Here is a 19,535-nt window from a genome sequence, read left to right as displayed (position 1 = left end):
TAAGAATTCTTGGTAGATTTTTGTTTCAATTCGGCATATAAAAAACATATATCGACTGGTTTAATATTCGAGGTATGGCTGCTTTATTATGCTCTCGGGAACTAGCAGACCCAGGCGCGCCTCAGGGTAATGGCAGGATCTGCGCGCGTTCCCTTGAGACAGCCAAGCCTCTCAAAGCAGTCGATATCTCTATAATAAGAGCTTAAAAAGGCCTTCAAATTAAAAATGTTATTCAGGAGCCCATCAGTCTAAAGTACTGTTAATAGGGGCAGTTGTTCAGACTATAACTATATAAATTTGAATTCGACAGCTCAACAAATCAAAGGATTGAATATGTACAAAAATCATACCGGCCACATTCATTTCTATGGGCTGTTGAAATTGATTTACTTTGTTATTGCCAAACTTACTTAAACAATATCATCTTTCTTAGAAACAGCTGCAAAGAAAAAGAAAGCTTGAAACATATTTGTAAAGAAGAGGGAAAAGTAGAGGGAAGGTAAGAAAAGGATGTCTACATGTGTATTTGTAAAGGTCGTTATGGTCAGTTCAAAATGGTACGGATGTGGAGTTATACACGTTGTAAATGTCGGTGGTATTGGCATCAAGACTGTTAGCCCAGTCAGGAAAGACTGCAATGTTGAAGATCAGTCGACCGAGGGTGTTCATACAGAAGAGTAATACACAGACGCACGTGAAGTTGAGGAGACAACCTGTCTTCACCTGTTAAAAATAAAGATGAAATACTGTAAATACTGTGAAATACTGTTATTGTAATAATAAAAGGCAATCATATTCCATTCCTCAATAGCGGAATTTTCCATTATCTGTCCCTACGCATTTCTAAAGAATTTTAGTAGACATTATAACTCCAGCTTTAGCTCCAGTAAAATGTATCAGTGTACAACAGGCGCGTACCTTTAACTTTTTGTATGCTTATGTTTCTGAGGAGAACCCCCTTTTTTTTATTTAAAAAATAAAAAATAAAAAAAATAAAATACAACCTTACCTCCCCGCCCCCAACTGAAACGAAATAGCGATCGGCCAAATTTTCAAATTTTGGGACACACACACACACACAAAAAGTGCTCTTACCCCCCCCCCCCCCCTGACAAGGAGTTATCCACTATACCACGACATCTCTATTTTTTATAATAAATCACACGTTTTTCCGCTTTCCTCTTTCACAATTCATATTCAGAGACAAGACCATAAATGACTTGCTATCATAATATGTAATACAGCATTATGAAATTGACAGAAATGAGCTGTCACCCAGATCCTACCATATCGATAACGTTGATTTCCTTGCTAGAGAATGCGATGGCATTGGGCGGGGTAGCTACGGGGAGCATGAAGGCGAAGGAGGCAGAGACTGTAGCGGTGACCATCAGATATAACGGGTTTATCCTCGTAGCAACAGCCTTTCAGCAATACAAGTAAGTAAAAGATATTCAATTAAATTTACTTCTAATTTGCATCTTTCCTAAATACATATTTATCCGTGTAGCTTATTTTTGGTGTGTCATAATTATATATGCATATCCCTTATTTCTATGATACAATGGGTTTATCGCCATAGAAACGAGCATGGGTGTCGATCCCGGGGGGATGGGGGGATATATCCCCCCCCCCCCCAATATTTCAGGTGGGGGGATGGTCTGTACAATCATCCCCCCCCCCCAATAATTCATCATCAACAAAAAAAAAAAAAAAGAGAAAAATTAATGAGAGCCCGATGAGAGTAGTTAATGGTTATTACTCGCATGATGACCATCAATATACACATTTTGTGACAAGAATAGATTGAATTCTCGCTCATACGGCTTTATCGGGAATTGATGAATTTATTCAATTTGTTCAATCAACAGCATCATAGAAATGCAGTGCACCAAATGCAAAGACGCAGCGTCAAAAAGCAACGAGCTAAATGTTAAGCGCGAAGCGCAAAAGTAGCAATCTGCAATGCACATCAGACAATCCTGGACAGTGTAAACATAGATGAACTCTGTGTCGAATTCGTGATGAGATCGGAGACAAGGAGAAAGATTTTTGGACATTAGTATGACTTATAAGATAGTTCACTAGTTGATATGTTGTTTCCGTTCACCCTTTTTAAAATTCACGTCATTGTATCTTTATTTTTATTTTTTTCACTCATTTTATTTCCGGATATTTCCTAAAACATTTGTCATTTTTGAAGAAAGATTATTATGTCACAACTTATTTTTGTTTTATTAAAAAGCTGATATAGGCCTATGTCACTGGCGTACTGGTGGGGGGGGGGGGGGGGGCTGGGGTCGCTAGCCCCAACCCAAAACAAAAATCCAACCATGACTTATTTTGAATTTCAAACAAATAATTTATAGATGTTCGTGATATCACATGATTCTCAACAAAATTCGCGTTTCTCCATTTCTGTTGCAAACTGACACATTCCCAAATAGCCAGGAAGAGCATATATTTTGTATAGTCACTAATGGGGCTAATTAGTGGCCGTTAACACTAACAGTAGTATTCAATTCCTTATGAGAAGCTTTTGCGACAAGCACTGCCGGGAGATTTGCGCGGAAGGAAGGGGGGCCACTGAATTCAGACTAGGATTAAGAGTTATAATTAAATGAAACGTCAAAGTACACGATACAACGAAACGTCTTCTTTTACTAATAATTTATTGAAACGGTAAAGCTTCTGCGCTTCGCGCGGGATGGGTGAATATGAATAGAGACAAGGATTAAGAGGAATAATTTATTGAAACGTCAAAGCTTCCACGCTTCACGCGGAAGGGGGAGGGAAACTGAATTCATGAAGGACACGATACAACAAATCGTCTTCTTTCTCTAATATTGTAATAAAATGTGAAAGCGGAGGAAGGGGAACTTAATTCAAACATAAAGGATTAAGAGTCGAGAATGGTACATCGAATCGTCTTCTTTCTTTAATAATCTAATGAAACGTCAAAGCTACCGCATTACGCGCGGAGGAAGGGGAACTTGGTTCAAACATTAAGGATTAAGAGTCGAGAATGGTACATCGAATCGTCTTCTTTCTTTATTAATATAATGAAATGTCAAAGCTTCCGCGCTACGCGCGGAGGAAGGGGAATTTGATTAAAACATTAAGGATTAAGAGTCGAGAATAGGTAAATCGAATGGTCTTCTTTCTTTAATAATCTAATGAAACGTCGGAGCTTCGCGGGGAAGGGGGGGGGGACTCCCCCTCCCTGCACCCAACCCCCTACCGCCCCCCTAAAATGAAATCCTGGCTACGCTCTTGGGAGGGGGATGCAACTTGCCACGCGCTTCTACCTCTTGGTTGCTTTGATCCATTGCCGAAAATATTGTGGCACCTATCATCCCCCCCCCAACCACGGATACAAATCGACACCCTTGGAAACGAGCTACCAAGTGAAGACCTAACAAGAACAGGTGAAATAATGTTTGATGACGTCCATTTTAATCTTCTCTGCTTCAGAGGCTCAGTGAAACAGATCTCAAACAAGTCTTTGACCGGCATAAGCTTTACACTTTCAACAGTTCTCATGTCCTGAATATACGGGGAATTATTTTGTGCATTGCTATGAATCATTTAACGGGTGAATTATATAGTAATGTGTTGTAATAATTTGAAAGAACAGTATGGTCCTTTACCAATTAAAGGGTACTGGTGACCAGACGATTTAAATCAAGACAGAGTTATCTTTTTACATACTGAATTTAAGGAAAAACAAATTGTACATGACCTTGGCAATCTCAGAGATTAAAGGGATAGTTGAGTTCTGTTGCAGCGGGCTCTACACAAAATAATTGTGTATTGAGATAATGAAAAACCGAGTGTCAAATTTGAAAGAACATACAATTTAAATGACAAAATCATATTTTGGGGATCAAAATCGATGCAGAGACGGCTGAAATATCCATAAATATGACACTTTATAATATTTGTGTACAACCACAAATATTCAATAATTTGAAAAAGCCGTTGAAAATACGAATTGCGCCTTTTACGTTGTATTTCAACCAATGTCGATGTTGGCTTTTTCGTGTGGGTTATATCATAGACCTACCACCAACGTTGGTGGTAGGTCTATGGTTATATTAAGCCCAACCAGCCGGCCCATGTATTGTTGTTGTGAATAAGCCAGTTTACGGTTGCGATCTGAGCATGAGCAGATAAAGGTCATTGCAGAACAAATTTAGAAATACACGAAGACGAAATAATGGATACGTGCTCATGAAAGTTATGTAACATTATTCATTCATGCACATTCAGTGCACTCCATGATACACACTGTCAGGTGGAAGTATTCTTTGAAAAGTGGAAACAAAGACTATTGATGTAGGAGTGATTATTTCTAAATGTACAAAGTGGGACCTCTTCATGTTTTGAAGATCTGTGGATATTCGGGGTCATTGCAGTAATGAGCTAACCGTGAACTGGTCTATTAAACAAGAATAAAACTCACCATCTCCGCCACGATAGGAAGAAAGATAGAGGTGGTGACTGTGTTAGCAGTAAACTCGGTAAGGACTGAGATCATGATGGCTATGATAAAAGCCACGGCGAAAGGAGGTATCCCATAAAAGATCTTAAACTGCTCTGCTAACCAAGCTGACAAACCAGACTCCTAGAAAAACAAGCCAGAGAGAGTGAGAGAGATAAAGAGAGATAAAGAGAGAGAAATGTGTTACTTTATAAGGTGGGCACGGTAGCGTAACGGTAAAATAAAAATAAAAATCAGGGGTTTCGCTGGGTTATTTTGCACAGGGGTGGTTACAGAACTTTCGGAAGGTCAGCAGAAAATTGGCCAACAAAAATAGTTTTTAAAAAAGAGCGTCGTGTTTTTAAATTTTGGATTTTGGATGGGGTGTCATCCCGCACTCTTCCAATCCAATCCAGCGACGCTCAATAAAAATTCTAACAAGCTTTTTTCACTGATAATGTGCATCGTGTAAAAGTGCATAGAAAGTATACGTCGGGTACAACAAGCTATCAACCTATTAATTAAAAAGGTAGGTTCGTCATTTTCAAATGATATCATAAAACTTATCATTTCTTTGTCCAGCTATAGAGCTCCTTCGTATTGTCATAAATTTTCCATTATTTTCTGTGCTTTAAAAACCTTTTACATTTTTATGCAAGTTATAAAATATGAGCAAAAGCGTCACAAAACAGTTTACGAACTCATTCAATGTGCTGAAAAGGGAGAACTTTCACCGAGAGCTCAAGGGTTAATCAAGTGGTTCACTGCAAGACAACATGTCGCCTTATGTTTAAATAAAAAATGTTCTGTCCGCGGAATTTTGGTGTCCAATCTCGACTTGACTTACCACGCATCCATCTGCAAGGGCGAATCCTCCACCTACAACAATCAGTACACCCCATGGCATCTTCTCATGTACCACGTCCCAGTTGATAAGCGCGGGAATGGACTTGACTTTGGCTAGTTTTGGGTGACTTTCACTCCCTTTCGTAGCATCGTTAACGCCAGCTGTACTCGTACTTGCATCGTTCGATAGGCACATTTCTGGATCGCTCTCAGCTGATTTTTAAAAAAAAAATTGATATAAAAAAAAGAAATGTTAAAATTAGCTTTCTTTATGTCTTCCGTCTACACCATGGGAATAAATAGAGTATGGGTCCTTATCAGCATTATGATAGCAAATATATATTATATTGGATATGTAGGTAGATAATAAACTCTGACTTACTACAGAGTATATGTATTCCTTGCTCTATAATTACTGTCAGCCAGGCGATTGGACTAAAATTAATGAGGACATAGCTATGCCGTTGCGCAAGATTGTCCGAATTAAAAAAAAGTTCGAGCTGTGTTCCAGCGAATTAGATAGGTACAGTGCATATCTTGTAAATTATTATGTTGACCTACCTCTAGTTTGCTGTTCCCTTGTTCTTATTAGACGGAGCGGTCTCTCAGATGGAAACATGAACAGCGAGATAGTGATCAGTATTGTCGGAGTTGCACTTGAAAGGCTGAGTAACGATGATGTGCATGCAAGACATGGGGCAAATTATGTTATTACAATCATGAAGTGATACAGAGCATAACTAAAACAGGTATTGTTAACAATTCTTCTCCTATCACTTTATCTATAAATCTAACCACGTTTGGACCAACATATTTTAATTGTAGCCTCTGATTGCATTGGGCAATGCTATACAAGAACGAAAGTACTCCTCAAAATCAAACTTTCTTCCGAAGTACAGCCGAAAGACGTTTTAATTCGCCGTTTAGGATGTGAGATGTTTGCAAGGTTCATGCATGATAAACGCGAAGATGAAGATTTGGCAAAGGCAATGACATTGGTCACAAGATTCTCTTTTCATCTTACCCGGTAGGAAAGAAAGAACCCCAGCCGGGAAATACATTCGGGTCTTGGGTGATCCATAGTACGACTATGACCAGAAAATGCCCCAATACAGCCCATTCTGCAAACCTGGAATTAGATTATGAAAAGAAAAATCACACAAAAGAAATTGGAATTTCGGGGTATTTATAACAAAGAGGTGGATTACCCCTGTGAAACAGCTCATTTATGTTTTCGTATAAATGTCTCATGTACGGCTTCCCCTTGGACTGTGGCCACAAGGAAATCATCATCCTCATATAGGGGTGGTAATCCAGTCCCCGGGGTACTGAATATGTACCCAGGATAGAAATGTTTTGATAAAATCTTGTATATACAGTCATGTAGCACCATAGTGCAATATTATTATTATATAGTATGTCGCGGGAACCATTCCAAGGCCCTAAAACAAAAATGGGGCTTTAGGTTTTTTTTGGATCCCGGAAGGGCTCCTTTTGGTTTTTGGCTCTCGTGCCAACGGTAGTATAATATTTTTCCATTGTTTGTTTAAGGAACACGTTACACCAAACACTGTACGATATATGTTAAGGAGAACCCTTAGTAAATGTTTAGTTAATACCTCATCGGGCCAAGATCGTCGTAGGCACGCTGTATCACCTTTTTAATCTCCTTTGGTTGGAAGGTGTCTTCTTGTCTGTTGCTTTTACATCTGTAAGTGTTAACAACAATAAAACGGAATGCATATTGTCAATATATTATACAGGAACCCCAAAGTACATTGCTTTAAATGCCCCCATTGGTCAACGATTTGAAGACAAAAAGAAGGAAGATCAGGTGGATTCAAGTTGACTCTTTGAAAATGGATCTCTTGGGCAAGTAAGATCTTACGCCTGCTCAATGTTAATGCCGAGGTGCTTTTACCCCCGCCCCCTTGCTTTTATATCATGGGGAATAAAGAGTATTGTACAGTAATACTCGAATGGAATTACAATATCGCTCAGTGATTTTGACATGCTTTCGATGGGACTCTTATTATGGATGGGACTAAAAATCACGAAATAAAACTAAATTATACAAAACATGATTTCAAATACTTTCATAAACCAACCTGAGTAATCATTATGGCAATAACCGTGCGAAATGTGCGTACATTAGAATGGCATCATGATAGCCGGACATGGTTTTAATTTTTGTTTTAATTTTTGTTTTTTTAAAGGCAATATGGTAGTGAAATTGTTCTGAAGTTGATTTCTCGAAAGCGTGAGCAGTTAAAAACGTAAATTTTCAGATTACGTGGATTGCTTGTTAACTACCTGCGAGGTAGATACATGTACTGTAGCCACAACCAAATGACTAGGATGCAGACGACCATCTGAGGGAAGCAGTAGAGTGTCCAACTTCCAAAGTGTAGACCTGTCTCCTTTCCGAATAGACTGAAAGTTTGGTAAAAGATGTATCAATCAATTAGAATATTGCATAAAATAATGTTGTATGCTCTTTTAATTTGCATGGAAATGATGAGACTGTAGAATGGAAATCGTAGTGTTCAGGAGCAGAGAAAGTCCTCTACCGTAGTAATTAATCGAGCTAAATCGTTCATCACGCTTGGAATACTGCGGCCACAGTCTCTCTATCCACCAACCCACCTAAATATCTATCTATTTATATACCTATCTATATCATTGTTTTTTTCTCTCTCCCATCCGTATATTTCTCCCTATACCAATTTTAGCCCTAACATGTTTATGTTGTATTTTTATTTTTATATATCTTTTTGTCTCAGTTTTTTTCTCTCTTTGTATATAAAGTTGGTCGTTTAATTCAGTGAACCTATATACGCAAGAAGCCTGTCTTTTTACGTAGGTTCAATTTTCATATCCATATTTAATAATTACCAGAACATTTTGTCATGTTATCAATTACTAAGATTCAGGATTATTGATCAGTCTTTAAACAAATAAATTGTTTGCTTTTTTTATTTTGTGCATGGAATATGAATAAATGCAACCAACCGATCATTCAATCAATCAGTTCCCTTGACCAACTCTGTTCCTCCAAGAAAAAAGCTACACAACCAACTATAAAACTTGATTTGCCAATATTTGAGTACATCAAAGCAATCAGTAAACCAAAGATACAGGTTCGAATCATATTGCTCCGATTGTCTCATTTTCGCTCGCGTGAACATTGCCAGCACAAACCACTGACCTCTACCTCCTGAACGGATCATCGCCCATTCCCATTCACTATACGTTATGTACTAAAAGGCTGTATTGTCTGACCGTTCATGAATATTCATGTTTTCGCTAAACTCGGCAAAATGTTTGCTTTTATTAAATGGAAAAATTACGGTGGGGGGTTGGATGAAATGGACATAATGAAATAGGCAGAAGTGATCTATGATACTTCATGCCTTTTATGTTTCGTGTGCTCGACCTATAATCTTCAAATCGCTTGGTAAACTGAGTCCAAAGTTAGACTTGTTTCACATGTGTATTATAGGCAATGAAGAGCTTGCAACCTATTTTGAAAAATTACGGTGGGTGAACTTTCAAAAGTCAATGAGACATGAGGGCTCCAATGAAAGAGCTAGTGATAACGTACGTCGGGTGGATGTGCTTTTCGTTTAAACAAAAAATGAATTTTTAACGATTTCTTAAAAAAACGTCCATAGGCTAACATGTTAGGCTGCTGGCTCTGATCATGCTCTGACGATAGGGGGCGTTGTGAAATGAGACTAAACGGAGCCATATGCCAGCTTAGACGCAAGACTTAAGCCGCCCTTCCCCCAATCCTTGGATGCCGGCTATGGGAAACTGTGGGAAAACACTACGTCCCTCGGATAGGACTAATAATATAGCCACATTCTTGCAATAACGCAATACATTCTTCTCATAAAGAGAAGGGGATCCTAGGTGTAGTAAAATGCCTCGACCATTTAGTCAGACTGACTCAACGTTCATAGTTATTAAGATTGTTTTGGTGACGCCTAAGAATAAATATTGATCACTATGAAAAGCAGCAGACTAGGATATATGACCTACCCCTACTATTTGTTTTCTTCAATTCGTCATCATCTAAAATACACAGGGCGGAACCAGGGGGCACAGATAGCTCATGCCGGCCCTCCCCGCCCCCGAAATGGAGAATAAGAGGGCTTTAATTCCCCTTTTCTATCAATTGATTGATTGATTGATTGATTGATTTATTTATTCATTCATTCATTTATTAATTAATTTATTTATTAATTAATTGATGTACTTTTTCATTTATTTATTTATTTATCAATTTACATTTTTAATTTTTTTATTATGTGTTTTGCTTGTCACATAATTTTCGGACTTATTGTCCCTTCCACCCCCCCCCCCCCCCCCCCCCTCCCCTCACCAGACAGTCTTGGATCTGCAAATGAAATGTGAGATATCATGAGGACGGGGAACCGCCCTTTACCTCTCAACAACAGCCACGCAGACTACGTTCGGAGGGGTACCGACTAAAGATCCAGTCCCGCCTACATTGGCCGCATACGGGATACATAATATGACAGCCTTGCGCAGGCGTAGGTGGCGTCTGCCTTGTTTGAACGAGGAGGGGTTTGCATGCCCATCGCTGTGATAAGATAATGGAAATAAAGTGCATATGCTTGAGATTTCGTAGCATGAGTGACGGGTCTAGAGCCAGCCGAGCTTTGTGAAGGGGAATGTTAACATGTTAAGATACAGGCATCGATATCATTGATAGCAAATCCTATTGAAAGTAATAGAGCCTTTATTTAATACGGGGTCGGCATTTGAAGGGAAACCCAGGACATATACAGGGTGTGCCGCTCTAATGGTCACTTTTTCACAAAAAATCCTTAAACATGGGTTCCACTTGGAAAATGCCCCCTATTAATGGGTAGGGGTTTCGAGGCTTGAGTGGCACACTCCCGTCCAAACCAAATCTGAGTACCCCCTCCCCCCCCCCCCCCCGAAGGGAAACAGGAGGGGTGGGACGCCATTCCCTAGGAAATGTTCAAAGTGGTCGTTCACCGCCGATATTTGAAAAGCCGCTACAACTTGTCCATATACCGTTCAGCTTTTATGATTTTCTCTTATGGCACCATGTATGCTTAATTCAATTAATATTAAGGTATTATCTTTGCCACCAGATGGCTAAATTGCGACAGTTTGCCAGCATAATTATAATTGAATATATAATTTACACCTTTTATAGTTACAGTGAATTACATAGAATAAACAATTAAAACGCAAAACAGAAAATGCATTAACAGCAATTATTTATAATATTTTTCTAATAATAGTGAACTTGAATAATATAAGATCCTGCTCAAATTCATGTATGAATCACAAAAGTATATACAGACAATAAAAACAAAAATGATTGAAATGGGTTTTCGACCGCCTTTGATGATATTTTGAGAACACTGAAGAGAACACTCACCTTTGTGATTCATCACCGTTTCTCTTTCCTGTATGTTTGTCCGATGACAAATCATCTTGGTTGATAAGCTAACAAAGATTAGTTGACAATTAGTTACTATTTGTCTCTATTGAAAATTCACATCTTTATGTGTAAAACTGTTCAAAGAACATCATTAAGATGGCGTTATTAATCTCTGAGCGGCACTAATTTAACTTGTTGCATTTTTAGGACTGCGTAATAGCGGAGGCCTACCCTACATGGATACTCAGAGAAAAATAACACATATCTATTACACCTTGGGATTTATAATTGGGGGAACATTGTAAACAATTGTTTTCTGCTTGAAGCAATTTGAATCAAGTCTAAGTTGTTTCTTATCAAATCGATGGGGATCTAATTTTGTTATGGATCATTATAAAATATGAGACTGCTCTGAACTAATGGAAAGCAGAACTAATGGAACGCAAAGCTAACTGTGAGAACAAAATAATTACATTTTTCAAAACTTATCAAACTATTTGGCCACAATAATCGGAAGTATAATTATTTTTTTAAAATAACTTCCACGTATTGAGATTAATAGAACTCAACCTACGAGATGGTTTCGTTATTTTATATCCAGTTATATGCTAGATTTTGTTATGGGAGAGAGGGGGGGGGGGGTAATATTGAGCTTTTATTGATCGTATTTCTCCTTAAATGCGGACATCAAACATTTCAATTGGAACTATTACGACCATTGAACACTTTGGCAAAATGCCTGGCAACTGGAATCCGTTTTATTGTTTTTAAAATTATAAACACATAAATTTTCGACAAAACTAATACAATATAGAAAATATAGTGTTTACTTTTATTATTGAACATAAAATGTGAGAATAAGTTAATGTAACACATGACAAGTGAATAATGACCCTAAGGTGCACGTTCTTTACATAATTTACAACCTCCTATATGGGGTTCCATGACACATGCTCCGCCGACGATTGCTCCGCCGACATTTACTCCGCAAAACGCGACAATTGCTCCGCGACATTTGCTCCGCGACATTTGCTCCGACGTCAAATGCTCCGCCGACAGGTGCTCCGCCGACAGTTGCTCCGCCGACAGTTGCTCCGCCGACAATTGCTCCGCCGACAGATGCTCCGCCGACAATTGCTCCTCCGACAATTGCTCCGCCGACAATTGCTCCGCCGTCAATTGCTCCGCAAAACGCGACAATTGCTCCGCCGACATTTGCTCCGCCGACATTTGCTCCGCCTGAAGCGACACTTGCTCCGCCGACATTTGCTCCGCCGACATTTGCTCCGCCGACATTTGCTCCGCCGTCAATTGCTCCGCCGACAATTGCTCCGCCGACATTTGCTCCGCCTGAAGCGACACTTGCTCCGCCGACATTTGCTCCGCCGACATTTGCTCCGCCGACATTTGCTCCGCCGTCAATTGCTCCGCCGACAATTGCTCCGCCTGAAGCGACAATTGCTCCGGTGACATATGCTCCGCCGACAATTGCTCCGACGACATTTGCTCCGCCGACAATTGCTCCGCCGACATTTGCTCCGACGACGTTTGCTCCGCCCAAAAAGTGTCCCATTAAATACAAATGCTACTAGTACTACGACAAATGCTTCGCCGACAATATTTTTTTTTCACGGGTTGTTTTTGTTTGTTTCTTTTTTTCTTCATTTTTTGAATGCATTTCATGACATTATGTAAATGAAATGAAATGAATGAATGTTGATAATGTGGGAGGAAAAAGCAGTTGCCTAAAAGTCATTTCGAATATACTGAAATAACTTTCCATCTATCACTGTACGTCCCACATAATGTACACTAAACACTCATTACATGTCATGGGAAGTTTTTTTTTATTTAAGTAGAGCAGCAAGCCACATTCCCCAATACGCGCATACCTCCTAGTTAATTTCAAACAGCTCATCAATATGTAAGACCTGAAATTACCTCAATGAAAGAAGACTAATAACATGAGAGGAAAGAAAAGAGCAAAAAAGACAACCGTTTTTTGCTATTCCCCATAATGTTTGATTTAAAAAAATAAAAAATAAAATTATAGCTCCTTACGCAAGTTCTCCGGCGAAAGATAATTACTCCGCTCAAAATCTGTTTCATGTATTACTCATTAGCTGATCCAAAGCTCAAGGCTATCTCTCTCTCTCTCTTTCTCTCTCTCCCATGCTCCTCCTTTTCCTGTTTACACCGTTTTCTTGTCTTCTTTGCTCTTTTCTTTCCTCTCATGCTATTAGTCTTCTTTCATTTCCATCACTTCTTCTCTGCTCTACGGAAGCGTTAAAGTGCCATTCTACTTGACGACATGACGAGATATTTCATCTTGTCAAGTCGACTTAATATCCATATCATGTCGACATGTAAAGATATTTAACCTACCATGTCGACATATCAACTTTTATTAGTCGACATGGCGAAATAAATTATCTTGCCAAGTCGACTTCACAAAAAGTTCATGTCGTCATGGCGACATATATTATCTTACCAAGTCGACTACCCAAAAAGTAATGTCGACATGGCGAAATAAATTATCTTGCCAAGTCGACTTCACAAAAAGTTCATGTCGTCATGGCGACATATATTATCTTACCAAGTCGACTACCCAAAAAGTAATGTCGACATGGCGAAATAAATTATCTTGCCAAGTCGACTTCACAAAAAGTTCATGTCGTCATGGCGACATGTATTATCTTGCCAAGTCGACTTCACAAAAAAGTTCAATTCGTAATAGCGACATAAATTATCTCACCAAGTCGACTTCCCAAAAAGTATATGTCGTCATGGCGAGATATGAAGTGTGACGACTATGTCATGCAGCGCGCGTATATGGCAAGCCGTTTGTGTAAAAAACAGATAAACTCTGTTTTTCTCAGATAAACTCAGTTTATCAACATATAAACACAGTATATCAACAGATAAACACAGTTTATCAGAAAAACTCAGTTTATCAAGAAAAACTAAGTTTATCTATGATAAACTCAGTTTATCAACTGATAAACTGAGTTTTTCTGATAAACTCAGTTTATCAACTGATAAACTCTGTTTATCTGTTGATAAACTGAGGTTATCATTGATAAACACAGTTTTTCTGATAAACTGAGTTTATCTGAGAAAAACAGAGTTTATCTGTTTTTTACACAAAGGGCTTGCCATATACGCGCGCTGCATGACATAGTCGTCACACTTCATATCTCGCCATGACGACATATACTTTTTGGGAAGTCGACTTGGTGAGATAATTTATGTCGCTATTACGAATTGAACTTTTTTGTGAAGTCGACTTGGCAAGATAATACATAATTTTGGTAGTCGACTTGGTAAGATAATACATGTCGCCATGACGACATGTTTTTTTTTAGAAGTCGACTTGGTAAGATAACTTATGTCGCCATGACGACATGAAATTTTTGTGAAGTCGACTTGGCAAGATAATTTATTTCGCCATGTCGACTAATAAAAGTTGATAAGTCGACATGGTAGGTTAAATATCTTTACATGTCGACATGATATGGATATTAAGTCGACTTGACAAGATGAAATATCTCGTCATGTCGTCAAGTAGAATGGCACTTTAACGCTTCCGTACTGCTCCCCCTCTCGAGTTCTATTTCTCTCGTGAAATTGAAACGTAAAGTAATACAATCATGTAGTACATTCTTGTTTAGAATAATATTTTCAATAATATCCAGTCCATTTTCTAAAGGTTTCTTTCCTTTAGTTAAGTGTATGTAGCTTTAATATATATATGTTAGTGTGCAAAACACTCCGTTTCATTCGAGTACTTTGTTTTCACTAAATAATTTAAGGGACTCGCGAAGCCACCGGAAGAAGAGCAATTGGCTTATCATGAAGAACTAACATCAAACTGCAACAAAATGATTTGTATAAATGTGAATAAGAAGAAAGGCTGCCATCTCATTTTCCCGTCTGAATGGGTTCTCTTCCTTACGTATATAAGTGCCCTTATTTTCTAAACTTTTTTTTTTATATTTGTGTGTTTATTAAATTTTCAATCATATAAAAATTACATATTTACAAGTCATTGGTAATAATTAGACAAACAAAAAAACCAATATGTATAAGAACAACTAACAATAATGAAAGGACAAGAAAGTTATAAAAAAAAAAACATTATAGTAAAAAAAAATACACTGGACACATATAAATCATAGTTTGAACTCCAGTGCATAAAGGGGAGTGAGGGGGCACAGGAATAAAAGTTAAATCAACATGAGTATCATAAGTCAAATCGCCATTTCTTAAAATGCGAAACAAGCTTGTTCCTTTTTTTCGCTGAGAAATATTCAATATCTTTTTGTTTCTTTATAAAACTCTTAAAAAGATCAACACTTGGTAAATCCCCCTTACTTATTTTCTAAACTTCCATGATGACCTATTACATTGTATAATGTAATGCTTTACCTAGTATTGGGGAATGTGGCTTGCTGCTCTACTTTTTAAAAAAAACTTCCCACGACATGTAATGAGTGTTTAGTATACATTATATGGGACGTACAGTGATAGATGGAAAGTTATTTCAGTATATTCGAAATGACTTTTAGGTAACTCCTTTTTCCTCCCACTTCATCAACATTCATTCATTTCATTTCATCTATATTATTTCAAGAAATGCATTCAGAAAATGAAGAAGAAAAAAAAGAAACGAAAAAAATAGGTGTAAAGAAAATATTGTCGGCGAAGCATTTGTCGTAGTACTAGTAGCATTTGTAGTTTATGGGACACTTTTTGGGCGGAGCAAATGTCGTCGGAGCAAATGTCGGCGGAGCAATTGTCGCTTCAGGCGGAGCAATTGTCGGCGGAGCAATTGTCGGCGGAGCAAATGTCGGTGGAGCAAATGTCGGCGGAGCAAATGTCGGCGGAGCAATTGTCGCTTCAGGCGGAGCAATTGTCGGCGGAGCAATTGTCGGCGGAGCAAATGTCGGCGGAGCAATTGTCGCTTCAGGCGGAGCAAATGTCGGCGGAGCAATTGTCGCTTCAGGCGGAGCAATTGTCGGCGGAGCAATTGTCGGCGGAGCAAATGTCGGCGGAGCAAGTGTCGCTTCAGGCGGAGCAAATGTCGGCGGAGCAAATGTCGGCGGAGCAATTGTCGCGTTTTGCGGAGCAATTGACGGCGGAGCAATTGTCGGCGGAGCAATTGTCGGCGGAGCAATTGTCGGCGGAGCATCTGTCGGCGGAGCAATTGTCGGCGGAGCAACTGTCGGCGGAGCAATTGTCGGCGGAGCAACTGTCGGCGGAGCATTTGACGTCGGAGCAAATGTCGCGGAGCAAATGTCGCGGAGCAATTGTCGCGTTTTGCGGAGTAAATGTCGGCGGAGCAATCGTCGGCGGAGCATGTGTCGGGTTACCCCTATATGGACTACAAAATTACAGCCTATAAAGTATAGTATCAAGCATCTTATCGTTTCTCTTATTCTTTTGGGGTTTGTAAAATATTTCATTGATATTTGATAGCTTTACGCCTTTACCAATGTCGTTAACAAAAGTGCACTGACCTTAATTAAAGATAAAGGTGAGTTCTGGTAATGCGATTACATTGTGAAAGAAAAGGGGTGGATGGATCAGAAAAAGTTGATCATGTAGCATGTAAGTATTGGTGTGCACTGCAAGGTTCTGGAGTCATCAAAATCATAATTAATTTGGCCCAGTCTTGGTAAAGTAAAAAGCACTGTACACAGAAAGCTATATATGGGACTAATTAATGGTGTTGGGGCTAGAACTACCTGATTTTCTTATCTTTCTATACTCATAACTCAGCCAATATACATTTTCTTCCAAAATTAATTGGCACATGACATTTATTTGTAATCTTGAACATTCAGTGTAAGTTTCGTTTGATTCTGTGAGAATTCATTTTCTTTTGTTTTTTTACCAGAACTCAAGTTTATCTTTAACACTTTGATATACAAATAAAGGGACATTCCGGTTAATGCTTCCCTTCGCGGGCAACACTGTAATGGCCTTCCTGTTTCCTTTGTGAATGTTGTAACTATAGGTCTACTCGAATGATCCAAATTGTAATACAATTGCCCTGATATAAAACCCTCTCGTCTGTTCAATGAGGATATGAATTAGGAGTTCCTTCTATGATGTATGAACAACAGTGTATTCATGGAGTACGAGATACCACTGGAGAGGCATTAAAGAAAGGGGAGCACAAATAATTGTGAAGGGAAAGTGTACCTGGAAACACTATATGCGTTCCTAAGTGTATAATTCGCCAGAACTGGTTTAGTCACTATTCTCCCTCGTGTGTTTAGGTTTTAATCTTTTTTGTACAATATTTTGGACCTTATTCAATGAGTCGTATTTTTTATTCAGATACGTGACCTTTAGAAGCAAAATGGAGTCAAAACGAAAAAAGGTGTACATTAAATTATTTACAGAAGAGGGGGTGATCTGTTTAGCCCTTTGATATTTAATACTGAATGAGTTCTTGCAATGATGTATCCCTCATCGAATGACAAAGGGAAAATAAGTAATACAGAGAAAAAGATTAAGAGAGAGAAATATGAGAAGGGCGAGAAGAGTATACGATAGGACTCCCTCCCAAGCACCGTACTCTCATCAGAGGCCTTTTAAATTCGCACATCATTTTTCGAGAGAGAGAGGCCCCTAATGCTGTCAGTGCCCCCTCTTGGTTGAACTCACGCTTTGACTTGATAATAATCTTCAAACTGTCTTATACCTTGTCTTCCGCCTTTCCTTCGAGGTCGTCTTCCATCTCGTGTTCTTCCTTGATGCCCTGCTCACCGATCTCATCGAGCACGGCTCGTGCGATGGGAAGCATCATTGCCGTGACAGCTGTATTATTCATCCATGCTGACAGAAAGGCTGTAGCACTCATAAAGCCTAGTAACAACCTGCAATAAAACACCACTAAAGTGATCCATAGTTTTTCGCCCATGGTAATTCAGGGTTAGCTTTCTGATGCCCTTTTAAAGGACACGTTCAGAGCTCACTTGTTACGGTTTTGGTTTAGCGGGGAAGGGGTGGACACATGCTGCCGTCAGTGCCGACAATGCAACTTACAGTGGCCATCACAAGGACTGTCCTTCACATATACGGTTGCACATTGTCGATGTTATACTGTGCTTCATGTTTGCCCCTTAATTATAGGATGAACAAAATCATGTTCGTGATCATGACCTATATCAGTTTTAAAGGTCTAACTTCTGCTGTAGCGGGTCAGTTTGCGGTTAACAGCCAAACCCGATAACAATGCAATGCCCTAGTGACTGTAAAAACCATACAAACTGCCGGCCTTTTATTCTGAATGAAATCGTGTACAATGAAGAAGAAAATAATCTTATCAAGGAAAAATATCATGGATTGCCCAAGAACAGTGTCGGAAACTTATATCTATTGTGAGAAATATCATTTACGTCTTTAGGCTCTACCCAAGCCCAATTGTGTATTGACAAAAAGCCTCTAACCTCGAGCCCCCCCCCCCCGTTCCGATGGCATTGATCAATCCACTTAACCCATATACCATCTCCTTCACACGGAGAACACCTTACCTCTTAGGATCGGTACCGAACAGGAGCAAGACTCGGAGAGCGAAACGACGATGTAGGTTTTGATGCTCAATGGCAGCAGCGAGGACCAGGCCCCCAAAGATCAAGAAGGTGACACTCTTGAAGTATTGCTGGACCACGGTGTCCGTGTCTCGGATACCAAAGACAGGGAAGACAACCATTGGGATGAGTGCCGTGGCGGGTAAGGGAATCACCTCCGTCACCCAGTAGGTGCCCATCACCAAGATGGTGAAGACCATGTAACCAATCTTTTTAAAAACAAAACGGCTATATACAGTGATTATAGCCAGAATCATTTGCTAAAGGAGCATGGATGGGAGGAATTAAGCGTCAAAAGGGATTATGGGTTAAACATTTCAAGACAATTATTATTATCATTATTTAGAAAAGTGGCTACCGCAAATCTTCAGAACAGACTACGGCCAGCTTTTTGGAAAACATCCACATCTTGATAAGACATGAACCTTTAAATATTTATTCTCTTCCTGGTCAAAACTGTAGGGGGAATTGGGATTCTTCTTGTACAAGAACAGGCCTGAATTCAGTGCTGTGAATTCAACATCACATTTCTATTAAAAAATTATCTAATCGTACTGAATTTCAGAATCTAGTCGTCTTGTTGTAAGATCTAGGGTTTTGTACCGTTACTGTCTTGTTCACGGACTCATGTTTAAGATGGTTCCAAAATGCCATATTTATAATGCTGACCTGGAAAATGCAAGTGTTGATATAAACATGTATATTTTGTTGTAGGCCAATTTACACAAGGCTGATAAAACCCCGATAACAACCGATTTTATGTTTAGGGTAGTGCAGTTTGATAGTTGCATTGAACTTTTCATTATCGTTGAATATAGGACTAACGAATAAGAGATTATGTCTTATCTTTTTTATCATGAAGTTTATTGAATTGCCCTTTTCGTAATCCATAGAATATTGAATTGAATTGAACTTTAATTGTTTCCCATCACACTAGAAATGACATTATACATTGTTGTAAAAAATATGCAAAGAAAAAACATTTAAATAATACATGTATCAACGTAGGAAAAAAAAGAAAAAGAAGACTTGATTAAATCTACTAAAAGTATAGAATGGAAAAAGGTGCACCCGTAAAAGCTAAATGGGCTTGATGAATGGGCGCACCTGGAGCGCGTCACAATATAATCAACAATAAAAGCTTAGTCTGCTGGAAAAG

At 38.9% G+C, this 19,535-nt stretch overlaps 2 protein-coding genes across 2 annotated transcripts; both read right to left on the bottom strand.

Moving 5' to 3' along the window:
- On the bottom strand, positions 1–7,508 carry LOC578893 (solute carrier family 13 member 3-like). Its single transcript, XM_030999218.1, has 8 exons — positions 7,480–7,508; positions 6,949–7,038; positions 6,354–6,458; positions 5,891–5,994; positions 5,331–5,542; positions 4,466–4,627; positions 1,287–1,424; positions 1–723 (listed from the first exon to the last, which is right to left on the bottom strand). Exons 1-8 carry the CDS (start codon positions 7,506–7,508, stop codon positions 550–552), a joined length of 1,014 nt encoding a protein of 337 aa, XP_030855078.1. The 3' UTR covers positions 1–549.
- A 37-nt stretch (positions 7,509–7,545) lies between these two features.
- Positions 7,546–18,576, bottom strand: LOC115929630 (solute carrier family 13 member 2-like). The gene is made up of 5 exons (XM_030999217.1): positions 18,320–18,576; positions 17,488–17,662; positions 10,773–10,840; positions 9,780–9,938; positions 7,546–7,762 (listed from the first exon to the last, which is right to left on the bottom strand). The coding sequence occupies exons 1-5, from the start codon at positions 18,574–18,576 to the stop codon at positions 7,639–7,641; spliced, it is 783 nt and encodes a 260-aa protein (XP_030855077.1). The 3' UTR covers positions 7,546–7,638.
- Positions 18,577–19,535: the final 959 nt, after the last annotated feature.

The sequence above is a fragment of the Strongylocentrotus purpuratus genome, unplaced genomic scaffold (assembly GCF_000002235.5).
Source record: "Strongylocentrotus purpuratus isolate Spur 01 unplaced genomic scaffold, Spur_5.0 spur5_scaffold_5, whole genome shotgun sequence".
In the NCBI taxonomy this organism is placed as follows: Eukaryota; Metazoa; Echinodermata; class Echinoidea; order Camarodonta; family Strongylocentrotidae; genus Strongylocentrotus; species Strongylocentrotus purpuratus.
This window is presented reverse-complemented; position numbering and strand designations above follow the sequence as displayed.